At 71.3% G+C, this 12,787-nt stretch overlaps 1 protein-coding gene across 1 annotated transcript; it reads right to left on the reverse strand.

Annotated features, from left to right (window-relative positions):
- Positions 1–203: 203 nt before the first annotated feature.
- On the reverse strand, positions 204–3,734 carry MIOX (myo-inositol oxygenase; the record flags this gene model as incomplete). The annotated part of the gene is made up of 10 exons (XM_080358266.1): positions 204–312; positions 400–512; positions 1,271–1,320; positions 1,481–1,548; positions 1,665–1,774; positions 1,843–1,910; positions 1,991–2,153; positions 2,356–2,436; positions 2,731–2,793; positions 3,717–3,734. The coding sequence occupies 10 exons, from the start codon at positions 3,732–3,734 to the stop codon at positions 204–206; spliced, it is 843 nt and encodes a 280-aa protein (XP_080214392.1).
- Positions 3,735–12,787: the final 9,053 nt, after the last annotated feature.

The raw sequence follows: 12,787 nt of genomic DNA on the forward strand, positions 1-12,787 counted from the left end.
GCCTGTCCCCTGCCCATCCCTGGGGTGACCCCAACCCCCGTGGGGTGCGATGGCACGGGGGTGCGTGACAGCGGGTTTATTGTAGAGCCCGGTGCCCCACGGCGAGGGGCTGAGGGGGGGTGCTGTGTCGGTGCCGTGGGGTGGGTGGGGGTCCCGGTGCGGCGCCGTGGGGCGGGTGGGGGTCCCCTCACGGGGGGCCCTGCTCACCAGCAGAGCTGCCCTGGGCAGTACTTGTCGATCAGGCCCTGGTAGTAGCCCCGCAGCTGCTGCACGTCCGGCAGCTCCTCCTGCTTGGTGTAGAGGTCGAACTTGCTGCAGGAGCGAGGGGGTCAGTGCTGGGGGGTCAGTGCTGGGGGCTGCGGAGCCCCCGCAGGCCCCCCTGGCCTCCCCAGCACCCACTTGAGCTCCTGCACCCAGGGCAGCATCTGCAGGTCCTGCTCGGAGCAGAGGTGCCGGTAATCCCCGTGTGCGTGCCAGGGGTAGAAGGAGTGGAAGCGCACCATGTAGAACGCCTGGGGACACGGGGACAGGCTGGGGACACGGGGACAGGGATGGGAACACAAGGGAGGGGATATGGGGATGGGGATGGATAGAGGGATTGGACACAGGGATGGGGACACAAGGGAGGGGATATGGGGATGGGGACGGGTACAGGGATTGGACACAGGGATGGGGACACTGGGTTGTGGCTGGGGACAGGTAGTGATATGGGGATGGGAATGAGGACATGATGGGGACATGAGGATGGGGTAGGGACATGGGGGTGGGGACACAGGGACAGGGATGAGGACAGGGATAGGGACATGGGGAGACATGGGGGTGGGGACACAGGTACAGGGATGAGGACATGGGGAAAGGGGTAGGGACATGGGGGTGGGGACACAGGGACAGGGATGAGGACATGGGGAAAGGGGTAGGGACATGGGGGTGGGGACACAGGGACAAGGATGAGGACATGGGGAAAGGGGTAGGGACATGGGGGTGGGGACACAGGGACAGGGATGAGGACATGGGGAAAGGGGTAGGGACATGGGGGTGGGGACACAGGGACAGGGATGGGGACAAGGGTAGGGATATGTGGGTGGGGACACAGGGACAGAGATGAGGACATGGGGACAGGGGTAGGGATATGTGAGTGGGGTCACAAGGACAGGGATGGGGACGTGGGGGCATGGGGACAGGGCAGGGATATGGGAACACAGGGGCAGGGATGTGCCAGCCCAGCCCGGGGTCCCTGCAGCCCCCAAGGGTCACCCCCCCCAGCCCTCACCTCCTTGGGCAGCGCGAAGCGGTTGAACTTCATGACCCTGTACATGTACTCTGGGGGGACACGTTGTACGTGGGACCCCGCCGTGGTGCCCCCGCCCCACGCTGGGGGCTGCAGGGCCCAGAACAGGGCGGTTGGGGGAGCTCGGGCGCAGCCCCCCCGGGTGCATCAGTCCGGGGTAAGGAGCCCTGTCCCACCCCCGCGCCCCCTCACCATCGTGTCCCCAGGACATGAGGACGTTCTCCAGGCCGCAGTGGGGCTGGTACATCCCGAACTCGGTGCTGGGAGGAGCCGGTGGGGGTCAGGGCCGGACCCCCCGCACACCCAGCCCCCTCCCCAGCTGTGCTGCGGCCTGGGAGGCACAGCCCTCGGGGCGCCCCCATCCCGGGGGTCTCACCTGTACCGGGGGTCCCTGGTGTCGGGGTTGTTGTGGAAGGTGGAATCGCCGAAAACCACCGACTTCTGCACCTTGCAGCCCACGGGGAAGGTGTCCCCCACCACGGCCCACTGCGGGGGTCACAGGTGTCCCACGGGCCCCGGGGGGTCCCTGCACCCCGGCCTGCCCCCCAACTCACCTGGGGCTCCCCGAACAGCGCCAGCACCTTCCCCAGGTCGTGCAGCAGCCCCACCAGGTGGAACCAGTCTGGGGGCAAGCGGCACCGTCACCCCCGCAGGATGTGGCCCCAGGGGGGCTCCGCATGGCGGGGGGGACAGCGGCCCCACCTTTGTCGGGGTGCGCGCGGCGGATGCCCTCGGCGGTTTGGTACGCGTGGAACGAGTTGGGGAAATCCACGTCGGGGTCCGACTCGTCCACCAGCTGGTCCAGCAGGTCCAGGGCCTCCATGGCGCCCATGGTGCGCAGGGAGCAGCTCCCGTACTGCGCGCTCTGCGGGCGGGGGGCTGGGATCATGACCCCCGTGCCGCCCCCCGGACCCCACGGGACCCCCCGGAGCTGCGTGGGGAGTGGGTGCCCCCAAGGGGGCTGGGAGGGGGCATTGGGGCGGGCACTGCAGTGTTGGGGGGTCTGTGGTGTCTCCCCGCTGTGGGTGGACCCCGGGGGGGCCATGCTGGCCCGGGGGGGCTCAGACCTTCTTGCGGACGAAGTCGACGGTCTGGTGGGTGTGCATCTGCAGGTAGGTGTTGTAGACGCGGTCCAGCAGCTTCCCGTCCTGCGGCGCAGCGTCAGGCCCGGGGGCTCCGGGGGGGACCCCAACATCCCTCCCAGCCTGGGGCAGCAGAGCCCCCCAGACCCCCCGCAGGCAGGGTCAGACCCCCCAGCACGGCCAGCGCTGTGCGGCTGGACCCCCCGGCACGGCCTGGTACTACGGGACCCCCACACCCCCCAGTGCAGGGGATCCCCCCAGTACTGCCCCTGGTGCAGGGGATCCCCACGGTACCGCCCCGGTGCAGGAGACCCCTCGGGGTCCCAGCCCCCCCAGCAGCAGCACGACCCCCCGGCTCACTGTGTAGTTCCGGTACTCGGCCTTGGCCTTGCTGGGCTCGGGCCCATCACAGGGGTCGGGGTCCTGTGGGGAGAGAGGCCGGGTGAGGTCAGCAGGGCCCGATCCTGCAGGGGGCCCGATCCTGCGGGGGGCCCAGCAGCCATGGGGCAGAGAGGAAAGCCCCGGGGACAGCGGGTGTCTTGGGGGACACGGAGACCGGGACATGGCCAAAGGAAACACAGCACTGCACAGCACTGCACAGCACCGCACAGCCCCGCAGAGCATCATAAGGTATCACACAGAGCTGCTCAGCACTGCGTAGCACTGCAGGGCACTGCACACCATTGCACGGCACTGCACACCATTGCACGGCACTGCACAGCACTGGACGGCACTGCACACCATCGCACGGCACTGCACAGCACTGCAGGCACTGCAGGGCACTGCAGGGCACTGCAGGCACTGCACACCACATCACTCGCTGCTGCCCCGTTGCCGGTGTGGGGCGTCTGTCCCGCTGGGGTGCGGGGGGCCGGGGGAGCTGCCCGCTCTGCGCGGAGGGGCCTGGCCCGGGTGTCCCTGGTTTTGGGAGCCCCCGGCAGCCCCTGCAGCCCCTGCAGTGAGGCCCAGGGGTGCTGCAGACACCCCCCGCCCCACAGCCCCCGGATAGGGGAGGGCAGCCTCCCCTTCACTGGAGCTGCGGGATCCCCCTCCCCCACGGCACGGCGCTCCCCGTGGGGCTGACACCCCCCTGCAGGGATGGCACCACTGCGGGTCCCAGGTGATCCCGACCCCCCGAAAGGGGACAGCCCCCATGCTGAGCTGTGTGAGCCCCACCCCCCATGCAGAGCTGCAGGGCGGGGGTCCCAAGGGCACCGACCCCACGGGGGGTGATGCCTGTGGGGCTGGGGGCTGCATGGGCCGTCTGGGTGTGCCTGGGAGGACCTGCACCCCATGAGTGGGGTCTGACCCCCAGGTGTGGGGCGCCGGGTCTCGCCCACACTCACCACGCCGAGGCTCCTCATGCTGGCTGTGCCGGGGGGCGCTGGGCCGTGCCGGGGGGCGCTGGGCCGTGCTGGGGGCGCTGGGCTGCGGGCTGTGGGGCGGCCACGGGACCCCCGGCTTTATCCCCGGGGGCGGCGCGGGGGCGGCCCAGCCTGCACCAGCCGGAGCGGGGGCCATGGGTCACCGGCTGGCCTGCCCCCGGTTAATGTTTGAGCCCGCGGCACCGGGCGCGGGGGACGCTGCTCCCCGAGGGGCGCGGGGGCCGGCGGGGAGCCCGGCCCTGTCACAGCCCCAAACTGGGACCCCCAACCCTGAGCTGGGGGGCCCGGCCGTGGGTGGCCCTGCCAGCGGCTGACGGTGGCCCCAGGCTACTGGGCTCCTTGCAGGGGCAAAAGGGCATCCCCCCACTGCCCACCCAGCCGCGGTGACCCTGTGGGACGGGGCCATGCTGTGATCCCCGTGGGGACATGGGGAGCGGGGCCAGAGCAGGCGCCCCCATAGCACGGGAGGGGCTGCGGGCAGTGGTGGGGAGCCAGAGGTGGGGGGGTGGGGCTTGGGGGGCAGGGCCGTGGGCAGGGGGTGCACATCTGTGTGCAGGGGGGGTGCAGAACTGTGTGCAAGGGCTGCACATCTGTGTGCAGGGGGGGTGCAGAACCGTGTGCAAGGGCTGCACATCTGTGTGCAGGGGGGGTGCAGAACCGTGTGCAAGGGCTGCACATCTGTGTGCAGGGGAGGTGCAGAACTATGTGCAAGGGGGTGCACATCTGCGTGCAGGTTGTGCACATCTGTGTGCAGAGGGGTGCAGAACTGTGTGCGGGGGGTGTACATCTGTGTGCAGGGGGTGCACACCTGTGTGCAAGGAGGTGCACATCTGTGTGTGGGGGGTGCACATCTTGGGGGGGGTGCACAATCGTGTGTCCCACAGTGGGGCTGTGCTGTGCCCTGCCATACCATGCTGTGCCGTGCTGTGCCATGCTGTGCCGTGCCCTGGCCAGGTCAGTCCCTGCGTGCCCGTGCGCAGGCAGGACAGGCAGCAGCAGCCCCGGCACAATCCTGCACCCTCCCCTGGGACCCCCAACACATGTGGCCTCATTTGCTTCCTCCTCACCCTCCTCCTCCTCTCTGGCTCCTGTCCGGACCCACTGGCCTTGTGGCTGCTGTGGGTGCCAGATGGGCAGTGCTGCAGCCACTGGGATGGGCACTGTGCTGCCGTCCCCTGCATGGCTGTCCCCTGCATGGCTGTCCCCTGCATGGCTGTCCCTGCTGCTCTGCTGTCCCCTGCACGGCTGTTCCCCCTGCGTGGCTGTCCCCTCTGCGTGGCTGTCCCTCCCGCATGGCTGTCCTCTGCACTGCTGTCCCCTGCATGGCTGTCCCTGCTGCTCCGCTGTCCCCTGCACGGCTGTCCTCTGCATGGCTGTCCCCACTGCTTCGCTGTCCCCTGCGTGGCTGTCCCCTGCATGGCTGTCCCCTGCACGGCTGTCCTCTGCATGGCTGTCCCCCCTGCGCTGCTGTCTCCTGCATGGCTGTCCCCTGCGTGGCTGTCCCCACTGCTCTGCTGTCCCCCACGTGGCTGTCCCCTGCATTGCTGTCCCCTGCGTGGCTGTCCCCTGTGCTGCTGTCCCCACTGCTCTGCTGTCCCCTGCGTGGCTGTCCCCTGCGTGGCTGTCCCCTGCGCTGCTGTCCCCTGCATGGCTGTCCACTGCGTGGCTGTCCCCTGCGTGGCTGTCCGCTGCGTGGCTGTCCCCTGCTCTGCTGTCCGCTGCGTGGCTGTCCTCTGCACTGCTGTCCCCTGCGTGGCTGTCCCCTGTGCTGCTGTCCCCTGTGCTGCTGTCCCCTGCGTGTCTGTCCCCGCTGCACCGAGGGAAGCAGGTGGTGCCGGTGCGTTGTGTGACAGAGCCGGGTGCCCGTGCCCTGCCCGGGGCAGCCCCTGTCCCCCATTCCATGGTCATTGCTGCGGCCCCGGCACCACACGTGTCCCCTCCTCGCACACTTTATTCTGTACAAAACCAGATTGTCACCCGAAGAGGGACGTGCAGTGCCCAGCACCAGCGCTGCTGTGGGGCAGGATCCGGCCGGGGCCCCGCGGGGCTCAGCACGGCCCCTCTGCAGCCTGCGGGTCACCCAAGGGATGGGGGTGATGGCCTTGGCCGAGGGGCTGTGCTGGTGTCCCCATGGCCCCTGGCAGCACCGTGCTGGGTCTGGGGCTGCCCAGGGCTGCGGGGGTGCCGGGGTGACCCCTGCCCACACTGCGGGGACCCCGGCCCTGGAACCTGCTGTGACACCCATGGGACACCTCGTCATGGTCCTGCCCCCGTCCTGCCCCGTCAGCCGGCTCGAGCGAGGGCCAGGACCCCCGGGAGGGGGGAAAGACGGGCCAGGAACAGCACCCATGGGTGCCCCCACCCTCACCCAGGGCTGCTGCGGCTGGGGGCTCCTGGCGATGGGGACTCTGGGATGGGGACTCTGGGATGGGGGTCTTTGGGGATGGGGGACTCTGGGCATGGGGGGCTCTAGGGATGGGGGCACTGGGATGGGGGTCTTTGGGGTTGGGGGACTCTGGGGATGGGGGCTCTGGGGATGGGGGCTCTGGGATGGGGGCTCTGGGATGGGGGGCTCTGGGGCTGGGGGGCTCTGAGGATGGGGGCTCTGGGATGGGGGTGCTCCTGAGAGGGACGGGGTGCTCCTGGGGATGGGGATCTCTGGAGGGCAGGGGTGGGGGCACAAGGGTGCAGTGGGGGGCCGGGCACCCTCACAGCCCGGTGCCAGGGGCTGCATATCCCCGTCCTGCCAGGCCACAGGGGTGACAGCTCTGCCAGGTGACAGCGGCACTCCTGGGGTGTCACAGCACGGGGTGACTGGGATACTCGGGGTTCCCTCGTGCCCCTCTACAGGTACCTGTTCCATCCCCCCTGAGCCTGTGGGGGCACAACTTGTCACCAGTGGGGACAGGGGCTGTCCCCAGCCTGCCCACACTGTGCCAGGAGAGCGGGGGCCTGGAGGGGTCAGGGACGGGAGAGGGGATGGAGCAGGAGCGGGGTGCAGGACCCCGGCCTTTGCTCTGCCCCCCGTGCTTGGGGATGGTTTCCCACCCCCTGGCACCCACCAGCACCCGATCCTTGCGGCACCACAGGGTCACGAGTGGTACCCGGGGGGGACAGGGGAAGGGAACAGCATCCTCTCCGGGGAGGACAGGGCCCCCGAAGGCTCCCCAGCCCCAGGCCTGTGAACGAACCCCAACGGGAAGGTGTGGGGGGCTGCCTTGTGCCCCCACCCTGGCTGGGGGCCTGGAGCGGGGTCCCCCCACCCCATCCATGTAGGACTCCCACCCATGGAACTGCGCTGCCCTGGGTGGGCACGGGAGGGGGCTGGGAGTGAAGGGGCACAGTGGGGTACAACGGGGCACAGAGGGGTGCTGTGGGGCACAGAGGGGTGCTGTGGGGCGCAGCGGGCTCGCTCCAGCCCTGGCCGTGCGTGCCGCGGCAGCTGCCGGGCTGCTGAGTCAGGGGAGCGTGGCCGGGGCTCTTGCATAAGGCGCCGGCGCTGCTGCGGTCAGCAGGATCGCCCGCCGCCCCTTGGACCCGCCACCGCCAGCCCCGGCCGGATGGGCCACCACGGGCCACCACGGGCCAGCGGCTCCCCGGCCCGTGGCCACGGTGCTCTCCGCCCCATGGGGCTCCGGTTGGTGACAGCGCAGGGGCCCCTCCGCGGGGACACTCCCACGGTCCCCAAGTCCCTGGTGGGGTCCCTGGGCCCCCCGAACAGTGCAGAGGGAGCTCAGGCACGTCTGAGTCTGGAAGTGCTTTAGTGGGGGTTCCGCAGGGGGCACGGGGCCAGGCAGTCCGGTGCAGCCGCCCCCCCTCACCCGTAGCTGTGGGGGCTGTTGGGGTTCATGGGGGACGAGTCTTGGCGCCCCGACTGGCCCATGAGCTGCCAGAGGCGGTGGCTCAGGTTCTGCACCTGGCAGGTGCCCAGCACGCAGCCCACCCGCAGCAGCTGCGGCCGCCCCAGCACGTGCCGGCGGCCCCGCGGGTGCTGGGGGAGCACGGGGGCACCGGGCTGGGGGGCGAACGGGGGTTCCCGGCGTGGCGGGAGCTTCGGGTGGTGCCGCGGGATGAGTTTCGGGTGGTACCGCGGGATGAGTTTCGGGTGGTGCCGCGGGATGAGCAGTCTGTGCCGGGGGGCCATGCGGGCGCCGTGCCGGGGGGAAAACGGGGGCTCATGGCGTGGGCCGAGCTTCGGGCTGTGCCGCGGGAGCGGGGGCCTGTGCCGAGGGCTGAGCTTTGGTCTGTGCCGAGGGCTGAGCTTTGGTCTGTGCCGAGGGCTGAGCTTCGGGAGCCGCGGTTTGTGCCGAGGACCCGAGGGTCTGCGTGGAGGGAGCAGCGGGCTGTGCCGCGGGCCGGCGGGCTGTGGCGGGGCGGGGGGCTGCGGTCCTGGCTGGTCCCCGAGGAGTGAGGCCGGCGAGGGTCTCCGGTCCGGGGGCTCCCTGCGAGAGAGCGGCAGCGCAGTCAGCGGCAGCGCCGGGGCGGCGGGCAGAGCCGTGGCACCGCGGGAGCGCCGGGGCGGCGGGCAGAGCCGTGGCACCGCGGGAGCGCCGGGGCGGCGGGCACAGCCGTGGCACCGCGGGAGCGCCGGGGCGGCGGGCACAGCCGTGGCACCGCGGGAGCGCCGGGGCGGCGGGCACAGCCGTGGCACCGCGGGCAGGGCGGCCGCGCCACTCCGGGACAGTGGGTACAGGGCAGGTGGCCGTGCCATGTCGGGGGTGCTATGGTGGGCCAGGCAGGGAACCCCCAGCCCAGCCACAGGCCGGAGCGCCTCGCCGGCCCCCCCGGCCGCTCTGCCCGGGACCTGCCAAGCTGGGAGGAGGAGGTGGCAGCCAAGGACGGGGAGCTGCTCCCTGCAGCCGCACACGTACTCCACGCTGGGGCGTCACGCCGCGGTGGCAGGGCCAGCAGGAGCCTGCTGACACGGGCAGGGCTGCAGCCACAGCCCCACCAGCAGGGTGGGACACCCCCGGTCCCGCCATGGGCTCCCCATGGCCCCTCATGGCACCGTGCGACCGTGGCTGCTCACCCCCCACAACCACAGGGCCATGGGGGTCCCCAAGCTCCAGAGGGCTGACCCTGCTGTCCCCTCCCCAGGGTGCACAAACGGGGACACCTCGGTGCTGCCGGCTCCAGTACAGCCCAGCTTGGCCTCACCCCTGCAGGAACCGGTGACCCTGCACTGGCAGGGGGACCCGCTGCGGTGTCACCCGCAGCCGCCCTGGGTCACCGCCCGGCAGGACTCGGCAGTGCCCGGTGGCGCCGGAAGTGGCACGTGGCTTTGGGGTGGCACGTGGCTTTGGGGTGGCACGTGGCCCAGGTAGTGCTGCCCACGACCCTTCTGCTGCCCGCACCCGCCCTGCCTGCGCACCGGCACGTACGGCAGCACCCACGCCAGCACCCGCGTGCCCCGGGTTGCACACACAGCCCCAACTCGCACCGCACCGACCCCCTGCCCCCATCGCCACCGCCCGGGGGTGCCGGAGGGCTCGTCCTGGCACGACACAGCTGGGTGGAGGCCAGATGCCGCTTGGCCACCAGCCACGGGAGCGGGGACAGAGGCAAATTCCTCCAGCCCTGCAGAGACGGGAAGCACCGGGGGGGCCGGCGAGCGCCCACTGCCCCTTCCCGTCCCGGGACGTGTTTACAGGAGGCGGCCGGTGCCCGGAAACACCGGCAGCCGTGGCCCACGGGACTTTCCTGGCCGGCTCGGTGCCAGCTCCGGTGCTCCAGCCCTGCCAGCCCCCCCTGCCAAAGGGCCCCCGTGCGCATCCCGCGGTTCAGATGCCGGTCTGGAGTTCCCCTCCCTCCCGCGCTTGGCTCCTGCCCCGGCTTGGCCCCGGCTGCCCCGGCACCGCGTGCGCCCGCGCCGGCCGAGCTCCCGGCACATCCGGCTGCGCATGGGGTCCCACGGGATCGCTGCCGCTCTGGGGCTTCAGGAGCATCGCCAGACCCGCCACAGGGCACCTACCGACCCTGGCGCTGCTGCTGGCTGCACTGGCACCAGCACCTCCCCGCGGCCCCCCTAGTGGTTCCCACACAGCTCTGCCCACCCCGTTCCCACGGCTGCTGCGCTGGCACCGAGCCGGCACCCACGCTCCCTGGCTACGGGCACCCGCGCCTGGGCCCTGGGCACCTGTCCAGGGGGTCCAGCCCAAGAGCCCCCCAAAGCAGCACAGAGCTCCCCCCTGGGACCCCCATGTCTCAAGCCCCAGTCCCAGGGACCCCCATGCCCCAGCCCGTGGCAGACACGCCATGGCCGTGCTGTCCCACAGACACAGCAGGAGCCACACAGCCCGCGCCCGCTGTTGGGTGCGCAGTCCCTCTGTCCATGCCTGCAGCGGGACGTGGCCCCACGCGCGGCCCAGGCGCAGCCCCCTCCCGCGCCCCCGGGAGCCGCTGCGCACGGCGCCGGGCAGGAGCCGCTGCAGATCCCTCCGGAGCCAGACACGGGCTTCCCCCAGCGCTGGCACAGCCCAAACTCGCTCCACAAGCAGCAACACGCACACCCGCACGCACAGCCGCACACACCCGCAGAGCCCGTGCGTGCACACCCGCACGCGCGCACACCTGCACAGCCGTGCACACACACAAACCCACGGGACGCTCGGTCCCAGCCCAAGGTTCCTCTTGCCGCAGGAGGCCCGGGCAGGAGACCCAGGCGACCCTGGCCCCCCACAGCCCCCACCCACAGCCCGTCGCCCCGCACAGACACCCTGGCACACGCACACGGGGGTTCCGGCACACGTGTCCTCTCCATCACGACGTGAACCGAGAGCTCACCCACCCCTTGCACACCCGCACACCCTGCCCACCCCGTGCACACACAGGTCCGGGCCCTGCCCCCTCCCAAACCCGCAGACCACCCTGGCACGCTGCATGCCCACCACCCTGGCCGCATCCTGCCCCCTCCCAGCACCACTCCCCTATCCCCAGCGGGATGCAGGGTGTCAGGGACCCCTCACCCTGTTCTCAACACCTTGTCGCCCTGGGTCCCCACAGTGCTGCAGGGACAGGGTGGGGGTCCGGGTGGGAGGGGGTGCTCAGGGAACCCCACACCCTCCATGCAGCTCCCGGAGCACCCACCTGTCCCCATTCCCTGGAGCACTGTCACCCGAGGGAACCTGCCCAGAACCTGCCACCAGTGCAAGGGGCTTCAGTGCGGGGCCGTGTCCCCTCCAGTCGTGGGGACAGCAGGACACAGGGACACACTGCCAGGCTGGCCCGGGCCTGAACCCTGCGGGACCACGGGAGAGCAGCCAGGGCTGCGCAGCAGTGGGACAGATGGACACGGGGCTGCCCAGCAGAGCCTGGGGCAGGAGTCAGCCCTCGGGCAGGGCCGGGCAGGGGGCACGGAGCCCCTTCGGGGACAGGGGCTGGGCTCAGGGCGGCTCAGGGCGGCTCGAGCCATCGGAGGGTCCAGGGCTGGGTCCCAGGCAGGGGCACGGAGCTGCCTGGCACCGGAGAGCAGGCAGGGGGCACAGAGCCACCTCACACACGGGTGTGGGCAAGGGGTCTCAGATCTGCCCCACACATGGGTGTGGGCAGGGGGTCTCAGATCTGCCCCACACACGGGTGTGGGCAAGGGGTCTCAGATCTACCCCATACACGGGTATGGGCAGGGGGTCTCAGATCTGCCCCATACATGGATGCGGGCATGGGGTCTCAGATCTACTCCATACACGGGTGTGGACAAGGAGTCTCGGACCTGCCCCATACACGGGTGCGGGCAGGGGGTCTCGGAGCACAGGGGTGCGGGTCCCGGGGGGTCAGGGCGCGGGCTCACCTGCGCTTGGGCGCGCGGCCGTCGGGCAGGGGCAGGCAGGCGGGCAGCTCCAGCAGACACAGCACCAAGCTGATGCAACCCAGCGCCGGGGCTCTCATGGCGGGGCCGGGACAGCGGCTGCGGGGAGAAGAGTCGGGCTCGGGGCTGGGCTCGGCTCCAGCACGCCCGGTGCGCCCGCTGCCCCCCGCCCGTCCCGCAGCCCGGGGGGCGGTGCGGGGTCCCCGGGGGTCCCGGCTGTACCTGCGCTGGCTCCCACTCCGCTCGGTGCCCGCTCGGCGCTGCCGCTCCCCGCCCCGGCCCAGGTTAAATATCGCCGGGCCCGGCGCGGCGGGCGAGGAGGAGCCGAGCGGCGCGGGAGGAGCCACGGGCGGGGGCAGCCCCGCACCGGCCCCGCACACTCCCCGGGGCCCGCTTCCCGGCCCCGCCGCTCCCGCCGCTCCCGCAGCGCTGCGGAGCAGGGCCGGGATGGGACTGGGGAGGGGTCCGGGGGTACCGGGATGGGACTGGGGAGGGGTCCGGAGGTGCCAGGATGGGACTGGCGAGGGACTGGCAGAGCTGTCCAGGGGGCTGGGCTGGGATGGGCTGGGGGAGCCCCTCTGGAGGGAACAAGATGGAGCTTGGGGAGCCATGCAGGGCGTGTGAGCTGGGGTTGATGCGGGGGTGGGGCACCCCCAGGTCCCCCGCCAGCCCCTCCTCAGCACCTGCGCCCCGGTGCCTGTGGCCAGCTGTGGCAGCGGGCCCACGACAGGCAGCGCTGGCCCCTGCCAGGCCCCATGAGCCGTCCTGTGCCACGTCGTGTTGCACTCAGCCCTGCCGAGCCCCGCTGGTGCCTCCTGCCCAGCTCCGGGGCGCAGAGCCCATCCCCAGGGGCTCCCCGACACCCCTCATCCCACACCCTGCCTCCCACTGCCATGCTGGGGAGCTCGGGGGGTGGGACAGAGCCCCCCAGCTCCACTCGCTGCTCCTCATGCTTGGGTGGCAAATCCAGGCTGGAGGGCCAAGGCCGCATCCTGCCTCCCTTCCCTGGGCTGCGAGAAACCCAGTGCAGCCCAGTACCTCCAGTTCAGCCAGCCCCTCCAGCCCCATGATGGCTGGGAGCCCTGTCCCCTGGGGGCAGCACCCTGACAGCCCCCGGCGCTGCAGCCGGCGGGGCTGGAGCTGCTCGCCGGGACGTGTGTCTGCTCGCACCTTCTCCCGGGGCTAAGTCAGGTTAATGTTTTTAAATATCACATGGGGCCTTCTAAAA

The sequence above is a fragment of the Nesoenas mayeri genome (genome assembly GCF_963082525.1).
Source record: "Nesoenas mayeri genome assembly, chromosome: 1".
Classification (NCBI taxonomy): Eukaryota; Metazoa; Chordata; class Aves; order Columbiformes; family Columbidae; genus Nesoenas; species Nesoenas mayeri.